Source organism: Balaenoptera musculus, chromosome 21, assembly GCF_009873245.2.
Source record: "Balaenoptera musculus isolate JJ_BM4_2016_0621 chromosome 21, mBalMus1.pri.v3, whole genome shotgun sequence".
Lineage (NCBI taxonomy): Eukaryota > Metazoa > Chordata > Mammalia > Artiodactyla > Balaenopteridae > Balaenoptera > Balaenoptera musculus.
The window spans coordinates 30,526,560-30,542,811 of NC_045805.1; the positions used below are offsets into that span (position 1 = coordinate 30,526,560).

The 16,252-nt window shown below is 51.1% G+C and overlaps 1 protein-coding gene and 1 long non-coding RNA gene across 2 annotated transcripts; both read right to left on the bottom strand.

The window, feature by feature from the left end:
- Positions 1 to 206: 206 nt before the first annotated feature.
- On the bottom strand, positions 207 to 3,128 carry LOC118887815 (dipeptidase 2-like). The gene is given in 8 exon segments (XM_036838634.1): positions 207 to 514; positions 1,097 to 1,344; positions 1,548 to 1,669; positions 1,672 to 1,723; positions 1,844 to 1,913; positions 2,215 to 2,401; positions 2,578 to 2,680; positions 3,012 to 3,128. Coding segments are annotated over 8 exon segments (1,065 nt in total). The 3' UTR covers positions 207 to 348.
- Positions 3,129 to 8,055: 4,927 nt separating this feature from the next.
- On the bottom strand, positions 8,056 to 10,576 carry LOC118887904. Its single transcript, XR_005018202.1, has 3 exons — positions 10,057 to 10,576; positions 9,099 to 9,343; positions 8,056 to 8,681 (listed from the first exon to the last, which is right to left on the bottom strand). It is a non-coding gene; the product is annotated as an uncharacterized LOC118887904 (long non-coding RNA).
- Positions 10,577 to 16,252: the final 5,676 nt, after the last annotated feature.

A 16,252-nucleotide genomic window follows, 5' to 3' on the forward strand; every position in this document is an offset into this window, starting at 1 on the left:
TGGGTTGACCACCCCCTGCATGCACAGACCCAGCTGCAGGCAGAGAGGATGGTCAGCCCAGCCCAGACCTTGCTAAGAGTCTGCTCAGAGGCCGTGGGTCTGCTGGCACTGGATGGGCGCAGATGCTGGGCAGATGAGCTCTGTGTGGTGTTTTAGACAAATATGATGACCTAGAGTAGGGCCAAACAGGAGAGCCCAGGAAGCAGACCCTGGGAGAGGGGAGATAGCAGTTGGGCCAGCACACCTGAGGCTATGGTCAAGGCCATGAGGACCACAGTGTGGTGGGCACGGTGGCTGTGAAAGCCCCACTGCTGCCCAGCCAGCCCGAGACAAGCCACGGGGAAGCACTCACCGGTCAGCCCCGTCATAATCTCCGCCAATCCCGATGAACTTGCATCCAGTGACTGCCCTGATGTGGTCGAAGTGATCTGAAGAATGGGAAGTCAGCAGTGTGGGGCTTCCAGGGCAGGGGTGGGGGTGATGACTGGCCTCTGTTGATTCCCCTTTTTGCAGCCTGTAGGCCAAACAGGCCAGTTCCTTCGTGGCCTGGCACCGAGAGTACCAACTCGAGGGCCCTGAGGTTTGATCTGAAGTGATCCCAGCTGGCTCTAGACTGGACTTCAGATTTGGAGTGGACCCCAGAGCCCCCTGTTTGGGCCATTTCCCACCCACGATTCACCCTTCCTCCCAGTCTCCTTGAGAACCTGTGGGGGCTCCTTTCCCCGGGTGTGGAGGATGAGAGAGGAACAAGAGTACAACTGATGAAGACCCCAGAGACCTAAGGAGCTGTCCAGTCCCTTGGCCAGAGGTAGGGGCAGTGCGCTTTAGGAGCCCCTGCAGAGGCACAGTTGGGCAGCACCCGGGCTCTGTGTCTGACAGCCTCCCTGATACCCATCAGTATCGCAGTTTTGATTCCGTGGCTCCAGTTCCACATGGCACCAAGGTGCTGTGTACCGTCCATTATTGGGTTTTTGGGAGCTGTACCTATTGCCAACAGGTGGGTCAAACCACTGGGGCTCTTCTGAAGTCCTCCCCAAGTTTGGACCCAGCTTCAGCTCCAAATCAGAGTTTTCAGAGAGCCCAGGGTGAGGCTCACCTGCCACAGTAGGCACGTTGGCTAACGGGTTGCACTGCAGCACCCGCACGGACAAGGGCACCATCACGATGCCACCGTTCTTCTTCTGCAGGGGCGGACCGGTGGACAGTCAGCTTGGCCCCCAGCACAGCCACCTGCCTGTTCACGCTCTCGGCCCCTGTGAGGAAGGTGTTGAGGTCAGAGTCGTCTCCTCTCTGGGTTTGTGTGAATGGAGGAGCCGCAGCCCTGGTCTGGGTGGTGTCTTGGCCCTGGGTTTCCGGGTTTGGAGGAGTATCTTACCACCTAGACCCCCACCTAGGGCTCAAGAGTTCAGGGGCTGTGGACCGTGGGTTTTGGGGGCAGAAGATATTTAACCTGGGGTTTGAGGAAATTGAGGGAGAAGAGGCTCAGGTTCAAGGGCTCCTGGTTTGAACCTCTTGCTTTAGGTTTGAGGGCCAGGGCAGTCTCTCACCAGAAGCTGCAGGATATCATCAGGAACATTCCGAGTGTTCTTGCACACACCCCGGGCAGCTGAGTGGGAGAAGATGACAGGTGCCTGTGACACTTCTAGGGCTCGCCGTGCCACAGCATCGAGACGTGGGACAAGTCCACCATCATGCCCAGGCGGTTCATTTCTGCCACCACCTTCTGCAGGGACAGGATGGGGAGAGGTCATCAGGGCTGCATTTACCTTGTGTGCATTTATCTGTAGGGAACAGGCGGGGCTGGACATTCATGTGGGGCAGGGTATGGAACCCGGGTCCTTACCTCGCCCAAGCCGGTCAGCCGACTGACATTGCTGTAGAAGGGGTGGATACCCTTTGCTGAGCTCTGTGCCCTGCAGGATGGCCAGGAGGCAGTCTGACTGGTGGCCATGACTTGGCTACAAGAGCCTAGAAAGAGGTTCTGTGGAACCGTCTACACCTGCAACTCCCTGGTGCGAGAGGAGGGACCCAAACTGGGCTGTGCCTGGCAGTAGGAGGGCCCTTCTGGGGATTCAGTCTTGTTCTGCAAACCTCCATTCCCCTCCCCACCCCAGGTTCAGGGCCGGATCCCAGGGGTAAACTTGCTTTGGGCCCCAGCGTGATCTTGGGCAGATCCCTGCCTCACTGGGCCCTTACCATCTGCACTGCGCTCACCAGGGCGTGTTCCAGGTGTGGGTGAGTGTCACGTAGCGCACACCCCGCGCACAGAAGGTACGCAAGATGGAGAGGCTACTGTCCAGTGAGTGGCCGCCCTCCACACCAATGAGGCAAGCCAACTTCCGGGTATTGTTGAGAGCTGGGGGCAGGTAGGTCAGATGATCATTTTCAGAGGCAGGGGTAGCTTACTGAAGTCCCTAGCACCTACCACCACCAGTCTGTTTACCTTTTCTTTTTGTTTTTGGCCGTGCCGCGCAGCATGAGGGCTCTTAGTTCCCCCACCGGGGCTCAAACCCGAGCCCCCTGCAGTGGAAGCGTGGAGTCTTAACCTCTGGACTACCAGGGAAGTCCCCCGTCTACCTTTAACTGAGGTCACAAGCTCCAGCTCAGAATAGGAGGCACACATGAGGCGGATGAGGTCAATTTGCTCCAGGGTGAGGCGCACAGCATCCCGTTCGTGGGTCTGGCATGGGACGTAGGCTGAGCAGAACTGAGGGAAGGCCAGGGCTTGGTTTGGGCTTTGGAACTCCTTGGGCTTCTCATAGCCTCCTCAGCTGGCACAGCACTCACTGTGCCCAGAAGTCACATGGAATGCGTTGCTGTTTCTGTGGTACTTGGATGCCCGTCAGGTTGGCTCACTGTGACCCCTGTAGCCCCCAGCATCCATGGCATGGCACTTTCTAGGTCACTATGGTAACTTAGTTCCAATGTGACTAAGCTGTGGTCTCTGAGGCCCCCAAACTGCCCCACATTCCCCAGCAGCCATGGTGGCACCTTGTGTGTCCCTTTGGTACCTGGGCACCCACGAGACCGTCTTTCAGCCTGTCCAAGCTGGTCTGGCCATGGCTGAAATTGCACAGATTAACATCCTGGAGCCCATTGTGGTAAAACTGCCTCAGGACCAGGGGCATGTCGTTGTGGCTGGAGGGAGGTCAAGGCAAATGGGTGGGCTCCTTAGGTCTTGGGATCAGGCAGGACACATTGCCTGGCCTGGGCCAGCCGGGGGGTCCCCCACCTCACACTGTCACACAGACTATACTAGGAGCAGCTGAGGCCTGGGCTGAGGGCTTCCCACCAGGGAGGGGATGACAGAGAAGGGGAAGGGCATCCAGAGATGATGGAGAGGACATCCAGGGGTGGTGTGAGGGAGCCTCCCCACTAGCTCTGCATGCTCCGGACCTCCTCCCCTGCCCAGGGCCAGGCTAGGCCCCCACCGGCCCCCACCAGCCCGCACACACTGCAGCCCCCCGTCCACAAGCGGGAAGTCCCGCCTCAGGGCCCGCGTGCGCTCCCGCGGACTTGGGGTGCTGGAGGTGCCCGGCGTGGTCTGGACGCGGGTTCCCGGCCGCAGCAGCAGACACAGCAGCAGCAGCAGCAGACACAGCAGAGGCCGCTGGCAGAGTGCGCGGGGACCTTCGAGGCCCCCGGGCCGCAAGCTGCGCAGGGCCAGGCAGGTGGGCAGAGGCGGGTCTGAGAGGGGCGGGCGATGGGGTTGTGCCCGTCGACACAGGCCACCCAGCGGCGCGGCCTCGCGAGGGGGGCGGGGTGAGGGAGGGGATACAGAGTCACAGGGCCCTGCGAGCCGTGTGCGGAGAGCCGCGATCCGCGAAGCCCGGCAGCCCCGGGGCGGCACTGCCCTCCCGCCCCCTGCGCAGAGGCAGCTCCCGCGGGCTAAGCTGGCCTCTGCTGAGAGCCCACTCGCCTCCCGTCGCGGGTTCCCTCCGCCCCTGCGCCTCTTCCCACTCCCGCTGCTCCGAGGGGGCGCCCTAGGTTGCTCTCCCCCGCCTCTCACCTTCCTGGCCAAGCTGGGCCGCTTCTCTCAGAGGGCCACCTTCAGCCCGAGGCCTCCCGGGAGCACACCTCGTCCCCATCTGCCTGCAGCCGGCCCCGCGCACTCCGAGGGCTGCGTGCGAGCGTCTCTGCGGCCACACGTGCTCTGGGCTCCCGGTGTCCCGGTACGGGGCCCTGTGGGCTGGTGTGGGGGAAGAGAGAGTTTCTGGAAATGGGGGGGTAACCTTGTGAGCTCTGGATTCAGGAAGGGGCCCTCTGCCCCCGACCTTCTCTCTCCACCTACTTGACTCCCCAGCCTGCATGACCATTCTCTGGGGACTTCAACCAGCACCCGGGAACTCTCAGGAACCCCCCCCCCCACTTCTGTCAGCCAGCCTCAGGAAAGAGCGCCCTCAGGAGCTGCTACACCTCCCCAGGGCCTGAAGAGAGGGACTTTTGGGATGTGAACTGAACACCTTCTGGGGAGAGTCAACGACCCTTTTCCTCAACAGAGCAGGAACCCAGTCAGTAGGCTATTTGAGTGGAAGGAAATGAAGTCATTTCCATGGCAGCAGAGCCCCCATCGCAGCAACCTTCCTCCCAGAGCTGCTGGCCGACCTTCTGGCCAGGATCCCTCCTACCTCAGCGTGGAAGGCCTGGCCTCGTGGACAAGTATAGGTTCTGAGGAAAGACCTGGCACCTGGGTTCTGCTGCTACACTTGCCTTATCTCGTGGCCCTTGTGGCTCTAGCTTTCCCAGAAACCTCAAGGGCTAAGTGCCTGTGCTTGCTCAGAGGCCGCACGCCATTCCCCATTTCCAGCCTCAGGCCCTCCCCCTAGCTGCCTCCTCTGGGGACCCCCTCCCCCCAACACACACACACACACACACACACACACACACACACAGAGGGGATGTGCCTTCTCACAGAAGCTCAACCACTGAGATGCTTTAGGGACTGTGCCCAAACTCCTTCATCCCCAGCCTCTCAAGTTTTTGCTCTGATCCCTGGCACCCCCTGGAGCTGTTCCACCTTTGGAACCTTTCCTGGGTAGCAGGAGTGCCTAGCACAGGGGTAGTGACCTAAGTGTGAGCACTGGCGACCCTAGAAGTCTGTTACAGAAAAACATTGAGCAGTAAGGGACCCCCCTGGGGACAGAAAGGGCTGGGAATAAAGGAGCATGTGAACCTCGGGGCAGGGTGCGTGCTGCTTGACTCTCCATCCTGTTCTTGCTTCAGGGAGCAGGTCTTCCTGGGTCTCTCTATCCTGCCTCCTGAGACCCCAGGCAGGAGGCTCTTTGGGAAGCCACAGATTGCTGCTTTCAGTTTCAAAAAACCCAGCTCCCCCCTGGTTTGTGGTGGTGGCCGCTGACAATGGCTCAGAGCAGGAGCCCATGTGGTAGACTGCTAAGGCTTCTCTGCACCCTGTCTCTGCTCCTGCATCCTCCTCGGCTCGCAGAGTGCAGACTTTTCTGTCTTCAGCTGACAAAGGGGCCCCTGAGGATTGAGCAGAGGAACGTCACGTTTTCTTCCAGGCCAGCTTCAGCCCTGGGATGTTCAGGGCAGACTCTCATTTCAAACGTCAGTTTCTGAGGCTCCTTGCTTATGGCCATTTAGTGTGGAAGGAGGCTCCTGGCTGAGGAAGGCTCAAACAGAACGCCGCAGGTTGTGATCTGTGGCAGTGGGCAGTGGGGGGACGGGGTGGGTCACTGCAGGAAGAGGCATTCGCTGCCTTAGGCAGTTACACCATTGCCCTCTCTTCAGAATGGCTCAGCCAGCAGGATTCTGTGGGGTCTACCTCCTGGCACCGTGCTCCAATCGCCGGATTTTGGGTCTGGGGCAACCCAGGTCTTCGTCTGACTCTTCCGGAGCGCGCTTTCTCTTGGGAGCACGTCTGGGGACTGGCTTCTCTGCTTCCACCTTTGCTGGCGTGGCCAAAGGAACTGCTGCTGCAAAGAAAATCAGAACTGATCAGTCACTTCTGCTGTACACAGTCTCCTGCCAGAATTTCCCTCTCTCATGTCTCTCCCAGTTTCTGGCTGAAGACCTTTAATCTACTTGACATCCAAAACACAGCCTTGGCCCATCACCTCTATGAGTCCCTAGAGAAGGGACACTGGCTGCAAAAGCAATTCCTAGAGCCTACGGCTGCAGCACATGAGGAAGTCTCTTCACCGTTTCCAGGGAAAACAGTAGAACCCGAAAGTCATTGCAATCATGAGCCTCTCCATCTCTCCCTTCCACAACAGAGAAAACATTTCTTGCAGTCTGTCACTTCTGAGGCTTTAATGGAAATGTCTTTCAAGTTTTGGAAAAAAATAATCTAATATAAATTGGTTAAGAACCCCTCCCACCTTGGCAACCCCTCTTGGGCCCCATTTATACTGCCTGTTTCAACCACACTGAACTCTAGCCCTCTGATACTTTTATGTAGATTAGAACAAGGCCAAATACTGAGGCAGAGTGATCAGGAGACTGAGAACCGCGTTCTGGGTACCAAGTCTAGGCTCACATCAACCCAGCCTCCTGGGACACCATCTCCTCAGCCCTCCAGTCTCATTAGCACTTCAACAGCCCTCTTGGTTCTTCCGGTCTTCCCATCAATATGGCACCACCCTCTCCCCTAGTACTCAGCAGCTCAGGATGGGATGTGTCTGAGGGCACCGATGTAGATGTCTACATGACAGCACAGAGGTGCCTGGGTTTGAAGGTGTGTTTCAAGAGTGGCCCTCTTCCTCAAACTGCTCCATTTACCATTTGCCAACAAAAATGCACTTGTCTTTTGCTAAGAGGCCAATCAGGAAAGGGTCTGAATGGAAGCATCCTGTAGCCCAAAGGGGAAGCTACATTTATAAAGATCAGGACCATCCTGCACACTTGTCCAGGGAGGACCTTTCACTTGTCCTCAGCAGTGAGCACTGTGGGTCCCTGAAGGTGTCCCAGGTCACTGGTATTACTTACAGCTGGGAACGCGCTCAGGTATACGTAGTGGGCAAACCGCACAGGAACATGAGGCAGCCAGGTGAGGTTGTGTGTACACCATGGCTCCTGTAGAGATGCCCGGTCTCGGTGTACCTGCCGCACTGCCCACCCACGGAACAGAGCACAGGTTTGAGTTAATATAGACGATCCAGTCACACATTCTCTCTCAGACAACCAAAGAGATTGGTATCTGCTGGAGAACTGTCAGGGAAGTTTCTCTGAGGGCAGCACGTTGGCAGTTACGCTGCCATGGCAACTGTGAGAAGGCCGGTGAGGTCATCACTACCCAGTGAGGTCATGATAAGGAACCTGTGACTTGGGGGTCAGGCTTCAGGAGGAGGGGCAGTTTTGTGGAGGAGAGCAGGGGGAGGGCAGAGGTACTCTGCCTGGCCCCTCACACCTGGGCCTCCCCACCCATGCCCTAGTCTAGCAGACACCCCACGTGGGGCGTGCCGGTGGGCTGGCACAGCCCCAGGGGCCCCAGGAGGGCAAGAGAGACCCACATTCTGAGATTGGCTTGAGAGGCAAGATTAACGTAAGAGAGAGCTAGGTTGTATGGCACTGACCCTAAGAGGCAGAGATTTGTGTGGACTGGGGAATCAGGGAAGGCTCCTTGGCAGTGGGCCTGAAGGACAAGTGAGATTTGGACCCATGGGGAAGAGAGGGAAGACATTCCAGTTTGGAAGAATAAAAGCAAAGACACACTCTCCTCGCCCTTGTCCTGCCCCAAATATAAATTCATAGAACCCTCACATTTTCACAACTGAGGACTGAAGAAAAGCAAGAGGTGAAGGGGCCTACCCAGTGTTCCACAGGTAGTGGAGAGGTGTTCTGCTCAATGGTTAGGTTCATGTTGGGGCTCCGGATTTACAGCTGATAGGAATGTGAGGACAAGCTCATGCCATTTCAAACATTTCCAAGTGATACTGAGAGAGATGTTAAAGGTGCAAAATGAGGGTGCTGAATGACCTCACAAAGTGGGAATGGTGGGCCCATTTTCATATGAAATTCAAAACAAGTTCATGACCAAAGGACATAATACAAAATGACAACATAATCATTACACTCCCCTCTCCCCTAGAAGTAAAAATCATTATAATCCTCCCTCTCTCCACCATGAAAGGATGAGATAAAGGCTCAGCAGCAGCCCCCGTGAAACACATGGTCACCACTGTGAAGAGGTGTTACTAAGACGATTTGGTCCGACTCAGAGAAGGAAAGAGACAACTCTGCCCTTAGCCTGATCAGGCCCACAGGAAGGAAGCACACTGGGGGCAGCCTTTGAGAGTGTGGCAATGCGAGAGAACCTTCTTTAGGAGGGGACTCCCTGTTGCCGACCTTGAAAAAGCAAGGATGGGACATTCGTTTACTGGGGCTGTTGCAGAGGGGATGTGCCCAGGAGGTAGAGACTGCTTGGACTACTATTTTAGAGGTTGGGCCACCCTGGTTGAGAACCACAGCACCTTGTATTCCTAAACTGCTTGAATGAGCGAGTGCACGTTAGGACAGACGAAGTCAGGCCTCATTGGAGCAGACTGCCTTTGGGAGTGGTAGAAGGTAAAATGGGAAGGGGAATGCTCTGGAGGAGGTTTGTCATGGCAGGTGGGCCAGCACGAGACCATCCAGATTCTCCAAGGCTCCAGAGATGACTTGGCTGGGAGCATCCCTCTGATGTGGTGCGGGGACTCCTACCTTAACAGGACCTGGCTGGGCATCTGCGGGAGGCAGAATAAATGGTTTATTAACTTAAGAGAGCGAGAGACTCACCTGGGGGGTTCCACAAAACCACTTCAAAAGACTTGTACCTGGATTCTTGAGCCAACCCTCAGAAAACTTATCTAGATCTGGAGTAGGGCTCTGGAAGCTGCACTTTTAATAAGCTTCCTGGGCAGTCCCACCACAGTGGTCCATGGATAGAGTGACCAAATTATTGTGTATTCTCGGTTGCTTTTGGGAGTCAAAGTGGGCAATGTGAAAAACTGCAGCAGGCATACGTATAAACAGGGAATATTCAAGGCAAACAGAGGGGTAGAGTTATTCTATGCATGAATCAGATTTGAGAAAAGCTAGCCTGGTGGTTAAAGAACACAACCCTTGGGAGAGACAGACAGACCAGATTCTGTCCTACTTACTTGTGTGATTTTGACCAAGTTCTTTTATCCTTCTGACTGTTTCTTCATATGGAAAAGAGCTATGGCTGTACATTTAGCACAATATTCTCTTTTGGCAAAGGTTGCTCTGGGTCCATTTGTGTTCTCTGCAACTTAATCCTTTCCGGTGTGCAAGCATTTTTAAGTTGTTTGGTGAAGTATTACATTTGACTTTCAACTGTTCATTACTTTGGGCAAAGCTTATATAATGCTGCAGAGACTAGAACCTATGCAGAGATAGTGAGAGGATGTGATAAGCTTATTCTGCCGGTTTATCAAAAAGTTTAACCTTTTCTCCTCTTCCTCCGCCTGCCACCAAGAGATGAGAAAGAAGGCAGAGCCTGGAAATGCACACCAAGCAATACTTCTGTGTCAGTTTGCCTTTTATTCCTCTGCCAGTACTTCCCAGAGAGATTTCACCAAAAGTGCCTAAGCTTGCCATGGCCATTGTTGTGAAGAACATTTCTCTCTATTGCTAGTCACATCCCCTTTTCCTTCTCCTGGGCGCTTAATGGATGTTTGGGGGCAGGAAATAAAATTTAAACTAAAACATCAAAAAAAAAAAACAAAAGAAAGATGAGCTCAAGTAGGCGTTATTGTGGTCCAGATAAGGTTTGGTTCATTCATTCCCTCGATTAGCATTTATCCCCCTTTGTGCCAGGCATGCGGGGAGAGAGAGAAATGTCTTCAAAGAGTCTGTGGTTGTATGGGGGAGGGAGCTGTGGAAATCTGTCATTTAGAAACAGCATGGAAGTGCTAGGGAAAAATTGTTTTGTTCATTTATCACTCACTCATCCGTTCACCCATAGCAACTACAAAGGGTTTCACGCGGAGGAACTGGATGCCCTGAACTTGACATTCTCGTGGGGGAAACAACAATGTAAAGCACCAGCAGTGGTAAGTCACCAGTAGTGATTTCAAGCCAGAAGGAACCACTCACCAATGGAGAGAGGCACAGGGTGAGCAGTGACTTGCAGAAAGGAGGGGTTATTCATTCCAACTGCTGAGTTCAAGTTCATCTGGGTTGTTGTGTGGTTCGTGCTTACTGCATCTGTTTTTGGAACGTGGCTCCACCCTCCAAGAAGGGTGAGGATGATCACCCTTCTTTCCTCCTGCTGTGCCCCGGGGTCACCCAGCGAGTGTCTGCAGGGATGATCTGCTCTGTACTGGCTTTTCAGTCCCACTCCCGGGAGAAGAGAGACGAAGCTGTGTCTCCACCGCAGCTTGGCCTGATTCAGTCACTGGGTGAAAAGGTGGGAAGAAGGTCAAGTTCATGAGAACTGATACACTGCAGAGTCATTTAGTCCTGAAGTACCAGTTCTGGTTGCTGGTGAGTTGCTAAATCCAGGGACCTGAATGTAATTCCTCCAGAGCCACTGAGACATCCCTTCCAGGCCCATGGCGGGCTGTAGGGGTGCTGACTTTTCTCAGTGCTAAGGAGCAGCCATCCTCCACTGAGAGAGGACTCTGTGTCAGCAGGAGCAGAACCACGCCAGGCACCGAAGGAGGTTCTGCATCCCAGCATCTCCCAACACAGTGATAGATAAGCGGGTAGAAGATGCGACAGGGCATTCACCATAGAACAGAAGCTTATCCCCAATAAATATGGAAAGATGTTCAACTTCACTACCTAACAAAGAAACGCAAGTTATAAATCTATTTCTTTTTTGCTCATCTAATTGGTAGAAAGTTTTAAGAATGCACAAAATTTGCTGCTAAGGATGTAAGGAAAAGGCCGTTTTCGTCTGTTGCTGCTGATGGGGATGGAAATTGGTGCGAACCTTCTGGAGGGTAATTTGGCAATTTGTGTATCAACAGCCTTAAAATGTTCATACACTTTGAGCCAGTAGTTTTGCTTTTAGCATCTTATCCTAAGGTGAAAGTCAAATTTATGTACAAGACTTATGTTCAAGAATATTCATCTCAGCCAGTAGTGTAATAGAAAAAATATTAGAAGCTACCTAAAAATCCCACAATAGGGGGTTGGTTAAATAACGGATGGCCCAACTTAAGAATGGAAAATAAAGACGCAGACGTAGAAAATGGACTTGAGGACACGGGGAAGGGGAAGGGGAAGCTGGGACGAAGTGAGAGAGTGGCATGGACTTATATATACTACCAAATGTAAAATAGCTAGCTAGTGGGAAGCAGCCGCGTAGCACAGGGAGATCAGCTCGGTGCTTTGTGACCACCTAGAGGGGTGGGATAGGGAGGGTGGGAGGGAGACGCAAGAGGGAGGAGATATGGGGATATATGTGTATGTATAGCTGATTCACTTTGTTATAAAGCAGAAAGTAACACACCATTGTAAAGCAATTATACTCCAATAAAGATGTTTCTTTAAAACAAGGATGGAAAACAGTTCATTCATTAAAAATGATTTTCTCCAAGAATATTTAATGGTGGGAAGATGTAGTGTAAAAGCAGGGTACAAAATACTAGATGGAGTATTTCATTTTGTTAAAATTTAATAATACAAGTGCAGAAAAAGTGATTAAAATAACAGTACTGATTTGACTACGGGACATTTTTTTCTTTAAATTTTTCTGTATTTGGTGTTATAAAGCATCATATATCCTCTCTGAGTCTCAGTTTATGTTCTGTGAAGTGGGACTCATCACATCTACACTGCAGTGCGCTCGGGCAGAGCAGCACAATATTTGAAAGTGCCCTTGACAATGACCAGCCCATTGTAATACTCCAGGAATGGTTATACTATCATTGCCAATGACACACCCATAGTCCGGATATTATCCGTAACGATTACTAAGGTTGTTTATCTCCCTCCACTTTTACTAAGACAAAAAAGGATTAATTGAAGACTCTTAAGTCATTTTTACTGAGGTTCTTTTTTTTTTTTTTTTTCAAAATACTAATTGTAGGGCTTCCCTGGTGGCGCAGTGGTTGAGAATCTGCCTGCTAATGCACGGGACACGGGTTCGAGCCCTGCTCTGGGAAGATCCCACATGCCGTGGAGCAACTGGGCCCGTGAGCCACAACTACTGAGCCTGCGCGTCTGGAGCCTGTGCTCCGCAACAAGAGAGGCCGCGATAGTGAGCGGCCCGCGCACCGCAATGAAGAGTGGCCCCCGCTCCCCACAACTAGAGAAAGCCCTCACACAGAAACGAAGACCCAACACAGCTACAAATAAACAAATAAATAAATAAATTTATTAAAAAGAAAAATACTAATTGTAAAGTCTGCAGTGGGTATATAGGTGTTCAACTTTTTTCCAGATTTTACGTTTTTGGTTTTGTTTTTAAATTTTTATTTATTATTTATTTATGATTTTTATTTTTGGCTGTGTTGGGTCTTCGTTTCTGCGCGAGGGCTTTCTCCAGTTGCGGCAAGTGGGGGCCACTCTTCATCGCGGTGCGCGGGCCTCTCACTATCGCGGCCTCTCTTGTTGCGGAGCAGAGGCTCCAGACGCTCAGGCTCAGTAGTTGTGGCTCACGGGCCCAGTTGCTCCGCGGCATGTGGGATCTTCCCAGACCAGGGCTCGAACCCGTGTCCCCTGCATTGGCAGGCAGATTCTCAACCACTGCGCCACCAGGGAAGCCCCTTTACTGAGGTTCTTAATACTCACCTTCCTCACAAGGGTGGACAAAACTCTCAGCTTTTTGTATTGAGTGCAAATGTCTCTATTCTTGCCCATTTCAGAGTCCTCCTCACTCAAAATCTAGGTTTTGTCGATCTTTAGTACCCTGTCTCTCGTCTTATCTCAGATTATTCTGTGGTAAGATGGTGCAAACTATGTATTTACTAACTGGAGAGAATTCAAGTCCCCGGAGCTGTTGTAGCTCAAAATTCTGTTTTAAGTGGAGTCATTTTCTGTGCTTTCCTTTCATGCTGTCTGCAAAATGCCTGTTTCTGTCCTCCTTGAGATCCAGGTTTACAGCGCTCTCCTTTTTCTCATTCTGGGGTCTCTATGTTTGTGGCATCTCTGAGGGCCCATGTTCTGTTGAGGCTAAATTTGATACCTGGGGGGGGGGGAAAGCAACTTCCAGATGGGTCAGCCTAGAAAAGGATCCCCCATTGTGTAGAAATTTAAAAACAGGCAAAATACCTGTCCTATCAGACACTATGATTTGCCCCCTCTGTCTGACGCAGCCCAGAGCTTCGTCATTTAATTCACACCTATCTACTGTGAAGGCCCAGCCAACAAGATCATTTTGGAGCCCTGAGTGGGTGCCCAGAATGGATGGGAGGGCTGAGGTAACCAGAACTCTGCCTTTTTTATGGACAGGTGTTAGGGCATCTTCTTTTCAAAGTGACACATTCCCAACCCATCCAACTCACGTAGAGGAAAAAAACCACTGTCACCAGCCAAAGGGAGAAAAACATGGGGCTGCAGAGGAAGAGGGATCTTGTGGGGACTCTTGTATTATTCATCCACGTGCAAGTATGAGCTCCAGATTTGATAAGACATGCAGTCTGATCAAAAGTCATGCAATTAATGATTTCTTTCAAAAATCAAAGAACTCTTTGATTCTTCATTTTAATGTAACTTTGACCTCTTTTCTTTCCATGTCATGAAAGAGGCCTTGACTAAGCTAAACATGCTCTCTCTCCGTGCCTGCAATGTATCAGAAAGCATCCTCAGTTACTTTCACAGGCAGTGGAGAACTCCTTAATTTTTCTCGGATGACAAGAGCTCCCTTTGAGCCTGGGCCAGAGGTGAGCAAGATTCTGATTCTGGAAAGATGTAGAAAAATGAAGTTCCTTTTGCCAGAGGTTCTGGGTGAGCATTGTTGATGTGTGACTGTTAGCAGTCTTGCCCTCCTTCCACCTATTCTTCCTTTTCTGCATGGTGGACTGTCCTTTAGTTTTGGGGGTACAGTATTGGGGAAAAAAGGAAGGGGAGGCTAGAGGTAAGTAGGCTAGTGGCGGGGATTTTGTGCAAGAATATTTGAAGAAGGAAGTGTGGGAGCAAGTGCTGTGGTAAGACGGGAAAGGGAGAATTAAAAAAAAAAATCTGTGATCCATAAATCCCCTTCAAAGACTCTAAGCAAAGTACTTAAATTATTTTACAATTACTTTTTGGTTACTACTCTGCAGTATAAAAAACAATAAGTTCACTTTTTATCGTATCCCCATGTCATTAGCATCATTTTAAAGACGTGTCTTAACGGCTGTATCGTGTACCATCCTTTATTTAACCAGCTCCCTTTTTTGGACAGTTAATTCAGTTATTTTGTTGTTTATAAATATCTATCTATATATCTATATATATATGATGGATATTTTTGTTTGTAATTCTGATTATGTCATTTTGTCAGTCAGGATAATTGATGGTAGCTGTACTAACAAACAACCTAAAATCTCAGTGGCTTAGCAGGTGTTGACTGAAAAAAATGCACAACTAAAAGTTGAGAATCATCTTTTTTTTGGTGGACTTGCTGAGGACTTAAGCCCGGGAGGAAGTGTCAGATCGCTCTGAGAGATTGCACTGAAGAGGGAAGGGAGGAACCAGGACATATAGGAGTTTTGCAAAAACAAAACAAAACAAAACATAAAACCCCAAAACAACCAGGTAGTCGGAACATCAAAAGATTACTGTTAATTAAAGAAAAACCAGACATCTCAAGTTAATGAATGTAGCATTTTTCTATGTATGGGAAGAGGCAGGAGTCTGGGCTCATTGGAATCCTTCCTTTGATGTGCATTTGAACTATCTAGAGCCAGCATCCTGCTTTTCTCCATCCTGAGTCCCCTCCGGGTGCACCATCGGGGATGGCTGCCATGGCTGATGATGGCTGACGGCTGCAACACTCTGTTGACTGACAGGGCAGGCGACATTCTTCATCCATACAGGTTCAAGTTTTATTTCTTGCTCGATTTACTGGCTAGGGTTGGAGTGGGAGACTCTGTTCTTTGCAGATGTGAGGGACTCAGGGTCCTTCAACATTGCGGCGTCACCTTCCTCAGGTCCTCAGAGCCCCGCGCTGGAAGCAGGGAGCTTGGAGAAGGCACGCACGCTCTTGGCCTCTTCTGCCCAGAGAGGACAGAGCCACTTCTGCGCATGGTCCACTGGTCAGGGCTCGTCCCAGGGCCCCACCCAGAGGCAAGGGGGCTGTCGAAGGGAATCTGGATGCAGCAAAGAGAAAGGGCCAATGGGTATTGATTAACAACTAGCCAAGGTCCTACCTACCTACCAATTCACTGTCAGATCTTTAGAATACAAAGGGTTACATTCCTGCAATCCTCCTCTAATTCGAGACAATTCTCCATTCATATTCTCTTTTGCTTAGAGCAACCTTGAGCTGGGTCTTCCCAGGCTCTTCTTTCTACCCCTACAGGCTGTGGTCTCCTCGGAAGCTTTGGTGGGATGCAGGCACCATCTGGGAGAAGGCGCCTCGGAACTCACATGCCCGCGTTGCCCAGGACCCCAATTCCTTCCACCTCTCGGATGCTGCTTTCTTTTCCCAGGGACAGAGCCAAGCTGTAATTGACTCCTTGGGCATTTCAAAGTCCCTGATCCCAAGACTGAAGGATGACTCCCTGCTGTTGTGAAAGGTTACCAAATTATCAGGACCTCTGATTGGGAGGGACAGTGGGAAGAGGGGAGGTGGTGTCAGGGGAAAGGCACTGACATTTCAAACTCAACTGGCGACTCCAGCCCCTGGTAATGGCTTTAGTAACTTCCCAGCTGATCCCTGTGATTGAGCATCAGGACCACTGAATGCTAATTGAGTTGAAAAGCTTCCCCCTCATGTGCTAAAACTCTCAGGCAGTAAAAGGCTTCTGACCATGTCTGGAGTTGCGTGCTGGGGACAATGTGGTGGGTTGCCTCTGTCTACACTTAACTGCTGTTCGTCTTCCCGGCTTGACGGGGTAGGGTTGCTGTACATACACAGACTTTAAAATTATTTTAAAATTATTTTAAATTTTTTTAAACTGAAGAATGGTTGATTTACATTGTTGGTGGTTTCAGGTGTACAGCAAAGTGATTCAGTTACGCATACACACATACATACGTATACATACATACATATATATATTCTTTTCCAGATTCTTTTTCATTATCGTTTATTGCAAGATATTGAGTAATATTGAGCACAGTAATACTGTGCTCTACAGTAGGACCCTGTTGTTCATCTATTTTACATATATCATATATCTGTGTGTCTCTGTTT